Genomic DNA, 18,091 nt, shown 5'->3' on the forward strand with positions numbered 1-18,091 from the left:
AGTACACACTGTATCCTTGATATTGTATTGGTACTGGCTCTATAGCTCCCTTTTGCAGAAGAGAGTGAACCTCCTGTTTGTGGAGGTGTAGATGCTCTGGTGACATTTTGCGTGAACATGGAGGAATGTTTGGGGAATTGTTGGTAAGCTCCAGGCAATAACCAGATAAGATAATTCCTAGGACCCATCTGTCTGAAGTTATTGTATGCCAGACGGGGAGGAATTGAGAGAGACGTCCCCAGACAGGTCTGGAATGATCGAGAAAGGAGGGGCTGGTCACTGTTTGTTTATTGAGGGGGGAGGTGCGGGGTAAATCCGCCTCAAAAGTAACCTCTTGAAGAGGATGACTGACTGTTACCTATGTACGATGTATAGGCATTGTTTGTAGATATGTTTTTAGAGCCCCCTGAAGAAGGAGCGACGAAAAGAACCCCAATTGAATGGGAACTGTAGGGCTCCCATAGATTTTGCATGGTCTGTGTCCTTCTTCACCTTCTCTAAGGACGTTTTTACAATAGAACCAAAGAGATGCTCTTTATCAAAAGGTAAGTTAAAGATAGAAGCCTGTGCTTCGGGTTTAAACCCTGACATTCTAAGCCAGGCGTGCCTTCTTAGCAAGACACTGGTGTTGATTGCACGAGCCGCAGTGTCAGCTGCATCTAAAGCGCATCTAATAGATGTGTTTGAAATTAGCTTTCCTTCCTGAACTAGGTCGTGTGCCTTAGACTTATCTTCATCAGGTAGAAATTGGAGCAATTGTTCCAATTCATCGTAGTGTGCTCTGTCGTATCTAGCTAATAGAGCCTGGGTATTGGAAATACGCCAGTGATTGGCTGCCTATGTAGCTACTCTTTTTCCTGAGGCATCTATTAGTTTAGATTCCTTGTCTGGAGGAGGGGCATCCCCCAATGTTTGTGAATTTGCCCATTCACAGGCATTAGAAACCACTAAGGAATCTAATGGTAATTGACCCTTGATGTAAACTGGATCGAAGGGTGCAGATTTATACTTTTTATCTACCCTTGCTGTAAGAATTTGTGTGCAAACCGGATCTTTAAAGATGTTGTCCACATGTTTTAGCATACCCTTAAGCATAGGCAGTGTGTGAGTGGATCTTTGGGAAGAGCTTAGTGTCTCAAAGAGAAAATTCATCTCAAGTGACTCTTTATGAAGTGGAACTCCATGATATTCAGTATCCCTATTTATTAATTCTCTGTGCCCTACATTATCAACAGGTGGAGAGGGTTTTGTAGGGTATAGATTTGGATAGTTATCTGTGTTATAATCGTTCCATGGATCAGGACTATCATAATTTACCCCATCCCCGTCATCCTGGATGTCAGGTGTTTGTGGTCATGGTGAATTTTTGGGTATTATCAACAAATTTGGTTTAAGGGGGGAAGGAGGTGTTAGAGGAAGAACAGAGGGGTTAGTACCAACATGTTTTTTCTTAAGAGGAATGTGGAAAGTGTCCTCTGTTTCTGGTTAGCGTTTTAATGGCACTTTTGCTTGAATTAGTCCAGTTTTGGGATGGATGACCAGTTCCTTTTGTTGCGGTTATGGGTTTAAAGGCGGGACGTCGAAACAAGACTCCTTTGATGGAGTAGAAGCCGTTTTATCTTTCGTTGCCAATATTTTTGGGGCCGAGGTTTTCGGTGCCGAAGTATTTGGATCCGAAGATGGTTTGAGTTTTAGTGCCAAAGGAGTTGACACCGAAACCTGCTTCAGTCTTGATTCCAATTGTTTCGGCTTGGTGCCCGAATTGACCGGAAGGCTTTAATATTTGTTTTGGTGCCAAGCACGAAGGCGGGGCGTTGGAAACATGTTCTCAGTGTCGACCTTGGCCCAAAGGCAGAGAAGGGAGCAGAGCCTTTTTCTTGGGCAGAGGTGGAGTTTGGGGCAGGAGAGGATCAGTACTCACGACACGCTGACCCTGCGGAATCTCTTCGTCCATGTTGGAGTCGGCTTCTGACATGGAAATAAGCTCCTCTTCTTCCTCGGCTTCGTGCGCGTCGTCGACGTCTTGTTTGGAATTTTCTCCGGATAGATCTGGAATGGGGTCGATGTGGTGTTGTTGTATTTCGTGACGTCGAGCCCAACAGTCACGGAGCGCCTTCTTGGACTGGAACGATTTGCACACGTCGCAGTCTTGTTCGTCGTGCACCGGGAGAGGCACACGTTGCACACTTTGTGTGAGTTGGAAAGCGGGTACCTGGTATGGCACCCGGGGCAGAATTTAAATGGAGTCTGTTCCATTGACTACGAGATGGCTCGACGCGGCTAGGCCCGACAGCCTTCCATGAAGTTTCCGATCAAAAGATTTTTTGAAGCCGATACGATATGCGGAGAATGGGAAACTCAATCGAATAACAATACCATCGAGGGTAAGTGAATTGCGCACCGAGGGGAACCAGAGGAGCGGTTTCGAACCGGACCGCAGCAATACACATCCGAACCCGATGGCGGTAAAAAAACAATCTGACAATGGAATTGATGCCCATGCGCAGTATCACCGTAAGGAGGAGTCACCTTACCTTATGACTGGGAAGACTTTTTCATAGAAAACAACTTGCTAACATCCGGGCCCAACACTAGTATGCAAAGCATGTGTATCGACAGCACACATGCCTCGAACAAATAAATAAATAAATATAAATAAATAAATATAAATATATATATATATATTACCTACTGGCGGTCGCCAGTAGGTAGTTATAGTTAGGATCGTTTTCCATAGGAAATCCGCAACATTCTATTGGGAATAACTTTGGCACCGAATGAGGGATCTGCCTGTAATTTTCCTTAACTTTGCCTCGCTGCGCTCCGCTCCTTCCCTGAAAGTTTCGGGGGGATCCGTCAAGCGGGGGCCGAGATAAAAGGAGGGTCCCAAAACGTGTTTTCCCCATGTTAATTTCCATAGGGCGGTTGGACTCACTTTTAGCCCGAACGGCTGAATGGATTTCCACCAAACTTGGCAAAATTGTAGGGACTGGTACCCCGATGTGCCTTTGCTATGTCTCAAGATATATGCTCCAGAGGTTGTTATGAAAATTAACTTTGAAAAAATATATATTGGGCTACATTGGGCTATATATATGTTAGAGCCCATATGTAGCCCAATGTAGCCCAATTTAGCCCAAAGATGGCCACCAGAGACAAAAAAAACAAATGTAGCCCAAATATCAGCCAGATGTAGCCCAACTATAGCCCAATGACAGAATGTCAACAGAGTGTTCTAAAGAACAACTAGAATGCTAACAGTCTTACTTATGACAAAAGTATGGCACACCTGAAGTCATCTTGATTGGAATAAAGTGGCAACACTTAATACATTTAATTTGAAAAGGAACAAAATGAGGGGTTTCATTTTGCCATAGAAATTTTATATATATATATATATATATATATATATATATATATATATATATATATTCACTGAAAAAACCATAGGTTTCACACCAGTTATAGTTAGGAATTAGTATTTAAAAAACCTATTAAATTCACTGAAAAAAACATAGGTTTCACACCAGTTATAGTTAGGTGGAAATTTTACTCGCATAAAACCATTGAAATTCCCACGTTATAGTTAGTTGGACTCACTATAACTTGCGCGTGCAATGCACTGCTGATGACGTCACATATTACATCACTCATGACATGGTCAGTGACATCACTCATGACATCACTGATGACATCTCAAATGACATCACTGATGACATCATCCAGTGAATGTGTATCTTTCTGAAAAATAAATATTTTTTATATATGTATATCTAAAGGTTGATGGAAGAATAAATGGGTAAATAAATGTCTAAATGGATTTTTTTTGTGTAAAATTGATTGGTTAACTGACTTATTAAATGTATCTTAGTGAATACATATATTAGCGAGTAATGTTTAAGTATTTAAATATGTGTCTCACTTTGTGTATAAGTGGCTGCATGGGTTGGTGAGTAGCTACATGAGTGTGTATATGGGTTATTAGTTGTTTTTTTGAGTATCAGTATCAGTGTCTGTATGGTTCGGTGGGGGATATTACTTAGAGCACAGATGCATGAATGAGTGACTCACTATTTGTATGTATTTTGAAGACAGCATGTGTGCAAGACTGTATGGGTGGATGATTGTGTGTATGGATGGGTTAGTGAGTATGTGTTTTTATAATTGATTGTTTAAGAGAGTAAATATGTTTCCGTTTCTGTATAAGTATGTGTAGTGGTGTGTATATAGCAGTATAATCAAGTAAATGTTTTTTTGATAGTTTATTTGCACGTGTGAATTTGTGTGTGAGTAACTATATGGATGAGTATTAGTGTGTAACAGGATGTATAGGTGTATGAGTACATATGATGAGTAAGTACATGCATGAATGACTATATAGAACTGTTGGTGAATGAGTGGATGTGTATGTAGATGTTGGAATTACCTAATAAGTTGTTGTAATTGGTATTGGTTTCTCCTTTTTTAAGAAAATGTTAGTTTCTATTTTTGAATGTGTGTGTCAAAGGTTATTTTATGCTGATAGGAGGTCTGCCACTTTGTCACAAGGATGTTGTCATCAGTGATGTCATTTGAGATGTCATCAGTGATGTCATGAGTGATGTCACTGACCATGTCATGAGTGATGTAATATGTGACGTCATCAGCAGTGCATTGCACGCGCAAGTTATAGTGAGTCCAACTAACTATAACGTGGGAATTTCAATGGTTTTATGCGAGTAAAATTTCCACCTAACTATAACTGGTGTGAAACCTATGATACTCAAAAAAACAACTGCAACCTCTTCTTCTGTTTGGCAGTGTAGAGATTCACCTCTCAGTTTCACATTGCTTTGGGGTACTGAGGGCACACTTCTCTCAGTACTAGGAGTACTGATCGGAGACCAAAGACATGCTGCATGCGGGTTGTCAGACCTTGCATCCTTGGCATGGTTTACCCTGACTTTTTGCCTTCTGACCTTCTGTTTTTGACTATTTTTGTTGACATTAGGAATCTGGGCACTTTACCACTGCTAACCAGTGCTAAAGTGCATGTCCTATTTACTTTAAAAATTTGTAACATTAGTTTATCCACAATTGGCATATTTGATTTACTTATAAGTCCCTAGTAAAGTGCATTACCTGTGCCCAAGCACTGTAAATCAAATGCTATTAGAGGACCTGCAGTACTGATTGTGCCACCCACTTCAGAAGCCTTTTAAACATGTCCCAGGCCTGAAAATGCAGAGCCTGTATCTGCAGTTTTTAACTGCCATGTTGACCTGACAAGTTAACCTAAGTGCCAGGCCCAAACCTTCCTTTTTTATTACATATAGGGCACCCCTAAGCCAGGCCCTGTACTGCCCATGGGCAGGGTGCAGTGTATTTAAAAAGTAGGACAAGTACTTTTAAGTTTTACATGTCCTGGTAGCGAAATACTCTTAAATTTGATTTTCACTACTACAAAGCCTATCTCTTCTATAAGATAACATTGATATTGCCTTATTACATTTTATAAGAGTAATTTCCATATGAGAAGAGATGGGACCACCAAATTTGGTGTCTCTGGAACAACAGTTCAAAAACAAAACTTATAGTGAAGGCAGTTTTTAAATAGCAATTCAGAATATGCCAATGTTCCTACTGTAACCATTTGGTGCCTTCAGCCTATCACTGGAATACACGCATGGGGTGGGTGACAGCTGGCTTCCTCCATTCCCTCTAGACAGCCACACACAAAGGAAGGGTAGGTGTGACTAGGTAGCCATCCGCATGCTGATGGGTCATCCTGAGGAGGATGGTTGGGAGGAGCAGACATTTACATCTGAAAGGGCTATGTCCTGTCCCCACACAAAGGGTTGCATACCCCCTTATAGTCAGTCAGGATCCAAAGCATGGAAGAAAAGGACTCTGTGGACTTTCAAAGCATCGTTTTGAAGTCTTCCCCCACTTCAAAGGCTCAACTCAGTATAAGTACTGGACCTCTGACACCACAAATTCAGAACACTTCTGTAACTGATGACATTCTATCAGGAACTAGGACTGCTATGCTGTTGAAGAGACTGCCACTTTGCTGAACTGCTTTGCTGTGATGGCCTGCTGCTTCTTGTCTGGGAGTGAGAAGGACTGGACCTGCATCTTTACATTCCAGAACCAAAGTATCACCAAGGGCTTTTTGGCTTGCCTCCTGTTTCTGAAATCTCAGGGATAGCAAAGGCTTCTCTCTTCAACCTGCAAACAGCAGTGTCTGCTGTGAGTCCTGATTTGCCAAGTGGTGCCAATCCAGTCCTGAGGCCTTGTAGGTGAGTTTAAAGTGCCGCACCTGCCAGAACGCACGGGTTGACTTTGTTGCGCTGATCAGAACCGACGCATCCTTGCCGTTGAGGGAAAGAGATTGACGCATCGTCCTTGGGATCGGCGCACCACTTCCAGAACTGCTGCATCAGAACTGAAGCATCACTGCCTGGAGAAGATTGATGCATTGCCTCTGCAACTTGCAGAAACCCAGCGCACCATATTCAGAACTGCTGCATAACGGAACATGCGCATAAGCTTATGAACCAGACACATCAATGCCATCACGTGGAAAAATCCAGCGCATCCCCCAACTGTGTGGAGATTACAGACCCATCTTGTTGCGTGCGACCAGGATCATGGTATTTTTGTGCCGAAGGCCCTGCGTGGGTCCTGTATCCGGCCCACACTCCATTGCGGTTGCCTTGAACTCTTGATTTTGTTCCGGTCCAGCGCAACTAATTAACTCTTTAAGCACTTACTGCTTCTAAACACAATTTTTGCATTTAATATTCAAAAAATCATACCTCGACTTCTACTGATTGTATGTTGGTCGTTTTTAAGTCTTGTTTTATTCATATCCTCTAATTTTTTTAAACTGGTCAGAAGTCTTTCTGTGGTATTTGTATAGTGTTACTGTTTGATGTGTTGCACAAATACTTTACACATTGCCTCTTAGGTGAAGCCTGATTGCTCTGTAGCAAGCTACCAGAGGCTGAGGACAGGTTAATTTAAAGTGGGTTACACACCCTGACTACGACTGTGGTTCTTGCTTGAACAGGGTGCATACCTATGCCATCCAGAAATCCCATTTTTAACATAGGTCCATGACAGACATCGATTTCTTGCAGTCTTGGCACAACTAGAAACCTGTGGTTTTTGTTAGGCAAATCATTCCTTAGACTAGGTTTGTAAAAGTTTAGGAAATAGTCTGAAAACTGACAAAAATTGGGATCAGAGCTCGGGATATGCATGTAAAGAACTTGTATGGGGTTACATTCAATCACCTCTGGACAGTGTGGTGACATTGCTAAGTCGCATGACACTACGTGCCAGAGTGTTGGATCAAGTCTGATGTCTGAGGATATTCTAAAGGTGAGTAATTTGCAGTTAGAAGTATCCTTCAGAAACTGGTGATGTGCAAAATAGGCAGGGATCTTGGAACTACTGAAAGGAAGAAAGTGAGCAAAAACAAACTAAATTAAGAAAAACACAGAAGATACAGAATAGAAAAATGTTATTTACCTTGCAGCTTGTAGTGCTGTAGATCACATGCTGTGCATATTCTTGACTTCTAGTTTTGGCCGTGATTGGAAGAAGCGGTTTTGAGGTGATTTGTGATATCTTCCCTGAAACCCACAATTTACCAGGACACATACTCTAACTTACATTGTGTTTTCACTGGCTAGGATACTGGGCTTTCTAGGTGGGATTTACCAAAAAGAAACAAGGAGTTGTTTGCTTTTCCTAAAGGATTTGGTACGGGCAATGTAGCACATATGGCCTTCTTTACCATATAATGTGAGTAAAGCCTGTTATGCAACGAACTTTGGTTGAGAGGAAAAAAAGCGGCTAAATTAATAGTTTGATTGAAATGGAAAGTTAAAAAACAACCTTTGGCAGAAATTGAGGGTGTGTTCTAAGACAATCCCAATCTTTATGCATTTGCATATATAGCTCCTCAAAGCTTAAAGCTTGCAATTCACTAACCCTACGGAGGCAAGTGATTGCAACAAGGAAGGCCACTTTCCAGGAAGGGAACTGTAATGGACTAGAGCATAGCGGCTCAAATGGAGGCCCCATTACTCATGTAAGGATGATGTTAAAGATCCATGAGGGGACCGGAGGTGTTTGAGGTGGAATACCCCATTTGAGGCTTTCCATAAAGGCTTTAACCACCAGAACAGTGAAGACAGAATGGTATTCCCTGATTTGCAAGTAAACAACTACAGCAATCTAGGTGTACTCCCGAGGACAAGTAGGCTACTCCTGCCTTTCTTAGGTAACAGGTAATGCCTTATACTGTGACTTCTAAGGTCTGATTTGAGACGATTGTTACAATGATTAACAAATCTTTTCCTTTCAGTCACCTAGCTAGGTTATGGGATGAGTTTTCAAATGTCTTTACAAATGTGCACACACTCAGCTGTATATGTAGGTAGCAACATTCTAGTACATCATGTGCCAGATCACAACATTTTGTGCCCTGACATTGGAGTGTAGCAGCTTCCCTATATGCTGCATAAGATCTGGGTGCAGTGGTAGCTTTTTCTAGGGATGAATGTATATTTTCAGAGAATGTGCAGTAGAAGGAGATACAAGTGAGCACTGCGCATGGATTGTGGGTGTGGGTCCCTGGAGGTGAAGTTTTGGCATTGTGTACACAAGTCTACCCATTTGTAGATATTAGGAGACATTTGTGTTGATGGTCACTTGTACATGGGGGTCAGGGTACAAACTGCCCAGTAACATGTACATGTTTTCCCTGTTCCACCATTGCAGTCTGTACTGAACACTGGGTTCCACTAACACTAGATATTCCCACTGAGCAGTCGCTTGTGACCACGGTCTTGCAAGGAACATTTGCAGAGAATGCACTTGTAAATCAGGTGTTTGGTATTAATGCAATGCAAAACACCACCATGCCCAACAGTTTAATTTTATTTGCACTGTCAGAGGACGCAAAGTCTGGTAAAGAGAAAGCAACCTTTGAAATGCCATCACTTCTTGTTGCTGGGGTACGCTTAGCTCTCAAGAAACTTTGAGTATGCAGGGGAGCAAAGATGACATTTTTGGGCACAAAAGAGACAAGTTTTTGGTAAAAACCTGAGAGGCTGTTGTGACCCCAAAGGGTAATTAATTTGAAGTAATAATGAACACTGCTTACCACTAACCTGAGGCAATGGCAGTGAGAATGGTGAAAGGGGATGTGAAAATAGGTGTCCTTGATGTTGAGTGCCACTATGAAGTCCCTGACAGAGTAGTGGAGTGGCATCGTGGAGGTATTTGAAGTGCCCTAACGTGATCCACTGATTGAGCGGTTGGAACACTCCCATTTCCCTTACATGTTTGTATACTTTTCTACTTCCTCTAGCACAGGATAGCCTTATGGGCCGAAGAGGTGACTGCCATCAAAGAGAAAGCCAGTGAAGTGCTGCTGTAAGCCAAGCAGGATGGCATAGTAGGGATGTCGGGGCTAGTCTCAAAGGAGGCAGTATTGGTGGTGGCATGGGCACACTTGATGTTGGTATTAGAGACTACTTTGCCCTCCCTTTGTGTAAGCCTTGGTTGGGTGGTCTTTGACATACTACTCTATATCCAGCCACTGACATCTACCGTACACGGAGAGACAGATTTCATAATTCACCACTGCATTACAATACCACACCTACATTGTTTTTCTTACTCTCTTTATTGGGTTAATGGGAGCCCTCCCTCATAGCTTACATAAATGCCCTTTTATGTGCTGTGCAGATGACAATGGAGTTGGATGGAACATGACCGCAATAAAAGTATGATATATGTATTGTATTTCTTCTCCACACAGGATATGGCCACTCTTGTCTTGGCTATAAAATCTCAGAGAAGTATTTCAGCATGGCTTTAAGCATGGCAGAAATTGCACAGACCGCAAAATTTCAAGGGGAAGTCATCTCCCCTCTTCCTTCAAGTGAAGGGGAGGTTTGAAGTGTGTAGTATGACCGTGTGGTAGAAATATTTATCGTTGGGCAGAGAGGTTTTGACAGGATATGGCTCCAACGAAGGGTTGACTGAAAGGTCTACAGTATAGTCATGCCAAGGGACAGCCCACTCATCCATGGCCACTGTGTCATCATAAGAGTGTGGCTGGTGTGCCGATGGGTCCTTATTTGAGTTTGTGTGAATGGAATGTTCAGGGATGGTTAGTGCGCAGGTGATCATGTGACCTCCCTGGGCTTCTTCTTTGGTATGGGGTTTGGTCTCCTTTGTCTTCAGCAGTGAGAGGGTCACTCTGAGTCAAGCTCGAAGCAAGCTTTGGCATCGACTTCAGAGGTGATTTCAGTTCTGAGATGGACGCAGTGAGCTCTTGGCTTTGAAGCCAAGGGGCAGGGCATCCAGGAACTGCCTCTGAAGCTTGAGGAGTCTCTGAAGCTTAAGAAGGGGCTTATAGCATGGCCTTCGCAGTGCTATCCCTTGCCCTAGAGCAGAGGCTCAGGACGAGGTCCAGACCCCGATGGAAAGGCCTCCATGTGACACATAAGCTTAGGCGGCTTGGTGTGGTTTTAATAAAGGGCAATTAAGAAGATTGCTCTCCAAAGGCAGATTTGTTGAGACTACCCGTATTCAGGACTCCGCTCTCCATGGGTTTCTGAACACCAAGAGTGCCCTAACCTTGTGCAGTCAGAATAAGTTCAATCTAAGCCCTCTCTGGATGGTGCTTCTGGAGAGCCTCAGCCACGCATAATGTGATGTGCGCAACCTTCTATGCTGTCAGTGCAGACTGGTCTCCAAAAGCCTTTACAATCCAGGCAGGTAGACTTGCTGTGGGCCCATGGGAGGCAAATGTTACAGATCCTATGTTGGTTCAACCTTTCAAACTAGAGGTTAAAGCTGAGGAAGAATTTAAAAAGGTGAGTTCTCCATACCTTTCCCTGACAAACGTTATTCTCATATAACCTTAGCCCACGATTCTTGCTACGATTTGGTACTGAAGCATTCAAAGGCCACACAAGGTCCCAATACATTGAAAGTTGGCATTCTTTGATTCTTTATCAAAGCTGTCATCTTCTGTTGCACGACAGTACTAGAGCACTTGGAGATACACCTGAACCAAATGGTGGAAAAAAATATCTGAGGTGCCTACGGTGGAGTCTGTGCCCTTGGGCATTGTAGGTTTCTGGGGGGGTATAACAAGTTACTTGGAAACCGTAATCTCTTCTTTGAACTTGCAACATCCTTTCCTAAGATTAGATGGAGGGATGTCCACCGCAAGTGATGAACAAGTTACTTACCTTCGGTAACGCTTTTTCTGGTAGATACAGTATCTGCCTGTGGATTCCTCACCTTGTGAATATCCCCTTGCGTCAGCAACATTCGGAAATTCTTTCGTAGCTTCGCGCCGACGTGGGCGACGTCATAGAGGCACGGCATCGCGCGTGACTCCGCTGACGTCACCGACACCATATTAGGCCCACGCCGGCGTGATGACATCAGTTACACCCTTTTTTCCGTGCCTTCGAGGCACACGGACGGACCGATGACAGTAGATATATATACAGTATACACAGTACACAAATGTCAAGATAAAACACACAGACAGTGTGAAGCCAATGCAGGAAAACATTTAAAATAAAACATTTCCTTTGAAAATAATATATATATATATATATATATATTATATATATATATATTATATATATTACTCTGGTATAGAAGAGTGGACAACAGGGAGGCGGGTGGGTCAGTGAGGAATCCACAGGCAGATACTGAATCTACCAGAAAAAGCGTTACCGAAGGTAAGTAACTTGTTCTTCTGATAGATACATCTGCCAGTGGATTCCTCACCTTGTGAATAGATTCCCACAGCAGTGCCCACTCCCGGAGGAGGGTGTCCACTCTGCTATACCAAGAAATCTTGGAGGACAGAGCACACAAAGTGGCCGTCCCTCCTCACCTCGGAATCCAAGCAATAATGCTTCGCGAAAGTGTGGAGGGAGGCCCAAGTTGCGGCTTTGCAAATATCCTCAACAGGCACACCCCTAGAAAGAGCAGAAGTTGCAGACTTAGCTCTAGTGGAATGAGCCCTTATACCCTCTGGAGGTTCCTTATCCGCCCGGGAGTAGCAGATCTTGATGCATAAAATTATCCATCTTGAGAGCGTGCGCTTGTGCACAGCCTTCCCCTTCCTGCAGCCAGCAAATCCAACAAACAGCTTGTCATCCGACCTGAACTCTCTCGTCCTGTCCAGGTAAAAGCTCACCGCCCTCTTAGGGTCCAGGCAGTGAAGTCTCTCCTCCTCCTTGGAAGGGTGAGTGGGAGGATAAAAAGTAGGAAGGGTAACGGACTGCCCCAGGTGGAAAGGAGTTACCACCTTCGGCAGAAAAGCAGCCCTGCTCCTGAGAACCATTCGATCAGCATGAATGGATAAAAAGGGGGGCTGAGAACTAAGAGCTTGAAGCTCAGTTACCCTCCTTGCCGAGGTAATTGCGATCAGGAAGACCGTTTTGAAAGACAAAAGTCTCAAGGGACATGAGTGTAAGGGCTCAAAAGGCGAACCCATTAAAAATGTAAGAACAAGGTTCAAATACCATTGAGGCACAATAAAAGGAGTAGGAGGAAATTTATTGGTAAGGCCCTTGATGAATCGTAAAACAATAGGTGACTTAAACAAAGAGGGCTGGTCAGGCAAACAAAGGAAAGCCGATAAGGCCGACAAATAACCCTTAATAGTTGCCACCGCAAAACCCTGCTGGGCCAAGGAAAGAGCAAATTGAAGAATATTGGACAAACAAGCCCTTAAAGGGTCGATGGACTTTTCCCCACACCAAGCAACGAACTTAGACCATCTATAGGAATAAATGGACTTAGTGGAGTCACGCCTGGCTGCCAAAATGACGTCCACCACATCGTGTGGGAGAGAAAAGGAACTCAGGTTGCCCCGTTCAATCCCCGAAATGTAGGTGTAAGGTCTGGAGGTGGGGGTGTAGAACCTGCCCCTCCATCTGGGAGAGGAGATCTGCCCTGTGAGGGAGACGGAGCGGCGAGCACGAGGAGCGGTGGAGAAGATCTTTGTACCACACCCTTCTTGGCCAATCCGGGGCGATCAATATGACTTGGGCCCGGTCTTGGCGAACCTTCCTCAGAACCCGAGGAATCAAAGGTATGGGAGGAAACGCGTAAAGGAGTTGTGAGTCACACACTCAACTGAAACGCGTCCCCCAAGGCTCTCTGCATCGGAAACTGGAGGCTGCAGAATGACGGGCAGTGAGCATTCTCGCGAGTGGCGAACAGGTCCACCTGAGGAGTCCCCCACGTCTGAAAGACGTGACGAACTACCTCTGGATGGAGCCTCCACTCGTGGTCGGCAGAGAACTGCCGACTGAGAGTGTCTGCACGAACAATCAGAACTCCGGCCAGATGATTTGCCATCAGACAATCTGATGGTCCTGAACCCAGGACCAGAGACGCAGCGCCTCCCTGCAGAGACACTGTGACCCCACTCCTCCCTGCTTGTTGACATACCACATCGTGGTCGTGTTGTCCGTCAGGACTTGCACCGACCGACCGCGAAGGGAAGGGAGGAAGGCCTTGAGTGCCAAACGTATCGCCCGCAACTCTAGAAGGTTGATATGAAGCAACCTTTCCTCTGGAGACCAAAGACCCTTTATCTCCAGATCCCCCAGATGAGCACCCCACCCTAGAGTGGATGCATCCGTTATCACTGTGGCCACAGATGGAGGTAGATGAAAAGGCTTTCCTTGCGACAGATTGCCTTCCACACTCCACCAAGTCAGATCCGCTGCAGTTTCTCTGGAGATCCTCACTGACTCCCTGAGATCTCCGTTGTGTTGATACCACTGCCTGCGGAGGCACCACTGGAGTGCCCTCATGTGCCAGCGTGCATGGTTGACCAACAGAATGCAAGAAGCCATCAGACCGAGCAAGCGAAGGACCTTCAGGACTTGAACGACTGCTCCATTGAAAAACAAAGGAATCATTTCCTGTATGTCGCGAATCCTTTGAGGAGGAGGGAATGCACGACATACAGTTGTGTCCAGTACCGCACCTATGAACAGGTTGCGCTGGGAGGGCACCAGGTGAGATTTGGGTACATTTATCGAAAAACCCAACCTGTGCAACAACTGAGTTGTCTCCTGCAGATGAAGCACCTTCTCCAACGACTCTGCTTTGATCAGCCAGTCGTCAAGATACGGAAATACAGGTATCCCCGACCTCCTGAGATGCGCTGCCACCACTGCCATCACCTTGGTGAAGAATCGAGGCGCAGTAGTAAGACCAAACGGAAGGACCGCAAACTGGTAGTGTTGCGACCCAACCGTAAAACGGAGATACTTTCTGTGCGTCTTCAAGATGGGAATATGAAAATACGCAACCTGCAAATCGATTGACACCATCCAGTCTTCTTCCATCAGCGCCTGAAGAACCTGTGCAAGGGTGAGCATCTTGAACTTCTCCTGCTTCAGATACAAGTTCAAGATCCTGAGATCCAGAATTGGCCGAAGCCTGCCATCCTTCTTGGGAATCAGAAAATACCGGGAGTAGCATCCCTGACTCCTTTCCTGCTCCGGAACCACCTCTATTACACCTTTTCTGAACAGTGCCAGGACTTCTTCCTGCAGGAGAAGCAGGTGGTCCTCCGAACAATAACCCTGGCAAGGAGGGTAATTTGGGGGAAACTCCCGAAAAGGGAAGAGCATACCCATTCCCGACGAGATTGAGTACCCAAAGATCCGATGTTATCAATTCCCAATCTCGTAGGAAATGGGTAAGCCGGCCCCCCACTGGAACCACATGATCCGGTATGGCGGATCTAGGGCTGCTTTGCTGCATTGGCAGGGGGCCGGGAAGGGGAAGAGGAAGAAGAGGAGGAGTGGACTTGACGACCTTTGGGAAGAGCCCTCTGTCTGTCCCTGTATGCCTTGTACAGTGAGTTTTGCTGCTGCTGGGGCTGTTGCTGAGTCGACTTGTAGGGACGAAAAGAAGAACTGCCAAATCCTCTAAAGCTTCTCCCAAAGGTGCCCCTGGTCTGAAGGCCCAACGACTTAGCAGTCGCCCTGCTGTCTTTAAAACGTTCTAAAGCAGCATCGCCTTTTTGCAAAACAAACCAGATCCGTTGAATGGTAGATCCATTAATGCAGACTGGACATCTGTCGAAAACTCAAACGATTTCAGCCATGCAGCTCTCCTCGTAGCCACCGAAGAGCCCATGACCCTCGCCACAGAGTCTGCTGTGTCCAAACCACTCTGTATCACCTGCCTTGCTGCAGCCTGAGTGTCCGAGATAACCTCCTGGAAGTCCTTTCTATCATCTTCCGGTATCTTTGGCACCAACTGTTTTACAGTATCCATTAGGGCGTGAATGTAACGCCCCATCAGGCAGGTTGCGTTTGTGGACTTCAATGCCATGCTGGCGGAGGAGAAAACCTTTTTAGCAGCCTGATCCTGTTTCCTCGACTCCTTTTCTGCAGGAACCTGTGGAAAAGCTCCCGTTGATCTCTTGGAACAGACCGCCTGCACCACCAAACTCTCAGGTAGAGGATGAGTAGACAAAAATTTCGGGTCATCAGGAGCCACTCTGTATCTCCTGGCAACAGCCCTAGATACCGCAGGAGCTGACAAGGGTTTCTCCCAAACTTCTAAAATTGGCTCTGCTAGGGCATCATTAAATGGCAGTATAGGTTCAATCACTGAAGATGGTGAGTGAAGGACCTCTGTGAGAAGGTTTGACTTAAACTCTGCAGTAGGCAAAGTAATGTTCAATAAGTTCGCCGCCTGCCTTATCACGACATGGTAAGGAGCCACATCTTTTGAGGGTGCATCCGAAACTGAGACTAAATCCCACTCAGGGGACAGTTCAAGGCCACTAGCCACCGTCAGGTCATCAAATGGGTCCTCAGACTCCTGCAGCTCACCCTCCTCCAAATTAGCCTCACAAAACTTCTCTTCCTCCATAAGCCTCTGGGCTTCACGCCTCGACCTGTGCTTCACATACAAAGCCGACGGATCCACTGTCGACTCCGTCGGAGTCGGTGCCGGCGCCGATCCCGACGTCAGACAAGGATGTTTTACACGAGGTCGTTCAGGGTTTGGCATCGGAGTTGATGGAATCGGGTTCGAAAGATTCGGCGTCAACGGCTTCGGCGTTGATGGCTCTGGAGTCGAAGGCCTCGCTGGCATCGGAAAATGCCAATGCGGCGCTGGAGCCGGCATAAAGGGCACAGGAGCATAGTGCTGGGGAACACCCAGACTAAAAGCCATCGGACCAGCAGGAACCCCAGTGGGGTACATAGCCCTGGAGTATATCCCAAACAATGCATTCAGGAATTGCGTCGGATCCTGACCTGGAGCCGGGAAGGCTGGGTACGAACCCCCAGGCTGCTCTTGAGGGCGTGGAGTCGATACGACGTCGACCTCCTCTTCGGGCTGTGCACCGGAGTTGACAGACCTTCGGGCAACGGAGCCTCTCCCTCACCAACCACCTCCTCATCACCTTCATCCTCCCGACCTGAAGGATGGGACGGAACCGGAGATGGATTCGTTATCTGCCTCGGTGAACCTGGCGAATTCGCATCCGACACTTCACCCTCGGCGTCCTGCTCTTCCGAAGCCAAAGACACCACTGCCGTCTCAACTAGCTTTACCTGCGACTTTGGCTTTGAACCCGAGTCCTTCCTCGAGCGATGTCGGGATTCATGGGTCCTCTTCTTATGCTTCTTTTTTGAAAATCTCGAAGCATGGGCCGAGGACGAGTCCAAGCGCGACCTCGAACGAGACCTTGACCTCGATCGCCGTGTTCGCGAACTCAAACTTTTCTTCTGTTTTCTTCCTTTAAGCTTCGCCACGAGAAGCTTTGTTTCTCTCTCCCGGAGGGCCTTAGGTGTCATCTTCTTACAAGACTGGCAGTCTTCGACGTCATGGTCGGAGCTTAGACACCACACGCAGCATTCATGAGGATCCGTAATGGACATGGTTTTGCCACATTCCCCACATGCTTTAAACCCGGTCTTCTTCGAAGACATGTCGAGAGAGAAGACAAAGAAGCACAATTTAAACAATTTAACAAGGTTACAGCAACAGCTACGGACGATCCCTAGAAAACCGTTAGCGTTGACGACGCGGAAAAAAAGGGAACTGATGTCATCACGCCGGTGTGGGCCTAATATGGTGTCGGTGACCTCAGCGGAGTCGCGCGCGATGCCGTGCCTCTATGACGTTGCCCACGTCGGCGTGAAGCTACGAAAGAATTTCCGAATGTTGCTGACGCAAGGGGATATTCACAAGGTGACGAATCCACTGGCAGATGTATCTATCAGAACTACAGCTACATATGCTGAAAACAGTTACTTAGCTGTAACATTTGGTGTGCAGCTTAAGTATATTCTTGATTCACAAATGTGTATTGTTTGGTGTCTATTGATTAGGCTCAGAAAGCCATCACCTTAATATTAATAAATGGACGTGGATAACGGGTGTAACAGTATGATTCATGATGAAATTGACCTAGAGCCTACAATGCCTGACAACAAATCCATCATCATCAGATTCGATCCGCTCTCAGGTTAAGAAGCAAATGCATGTTTGGGATAGACAAGAGTGGCGGGCCAGTAGGTACTTATTGGCAGGGCCTGTGTAAAAGTAGAGCCACGCATGCACCTTCACTTCCAAATGTCAAATATCGGCTTTGGACCATGAAAAAGTGATACAGACCTCACCTATAGTGGAAACATGCTAAAATATTCTGGAGTAAAGAGGGCGACGGAATAGTAGAATGGAAATTAAATGTTTATGTTGAAGAATACTTGTTTTTTCCGCAGCTGAAATTAAGGCAGAGTGAGATATGCATAACAAAAGTTCAGTATTTTTTAACTGCTAAAAAGCGTAAAGGCAAAGGCAAAAACCAAGGTTTGAAAAATAAAACACGTTCATGTCAAGGTATTTCCTACAATACAATGTAAGAAGACAGTTTGTTTTGCAAAGATGATTACCTTTCTCGAAGTTCACTAATTAGGTCTAATTTTTTCATAACTAACTGAAGAGGAAGCAACTCTTCATCTTTGAAAGTTTTCTGCAATAAAGAAAATTAGAAGAAAAGAATCTA

At 45.4% G+C, this 18,091-nt stretch overlaps 1 protein-coding gene across 2 annotated transcripts in view; it reads right to left on the reverse strand.

Moving 5' to 3' along the window:
* The window catches only part of WASHC4 (WASH complex subunit 4), a 1,268,393-nt gene that overhangs the window by 753,752 nt on the left and 496,550 nt on the right, over nucleotides 1-18,091 (reverse strand). For both annotated transcript variants that reach the window (XM_078674607.1, XM_078674599.1), the window contains exon 18: nucleotides 17,979-18,058. In XM_078674607.1, coding sequence (XP_078530733.1) covers nucleotides 17,979-18,058 — 80 coding nt within the window. The remainder of the gene's footprint in view (nucleotides 1-17,978; nucleotides 18,059-18,091) is intronic.

This window comes from Lissotriton helveticus, chromosome 1_1, assembly GCF_964261635.1.
Source record: "Lissotriton helveticus chromosome 1_1, aLisHel1.1, whole genome shotgun sequence".
NCBI lineage: Eukaryota > Metazoa > Chordata > Amphibia > Caudata > Salamandridae > Lissotriton > Lissotriton helveticus.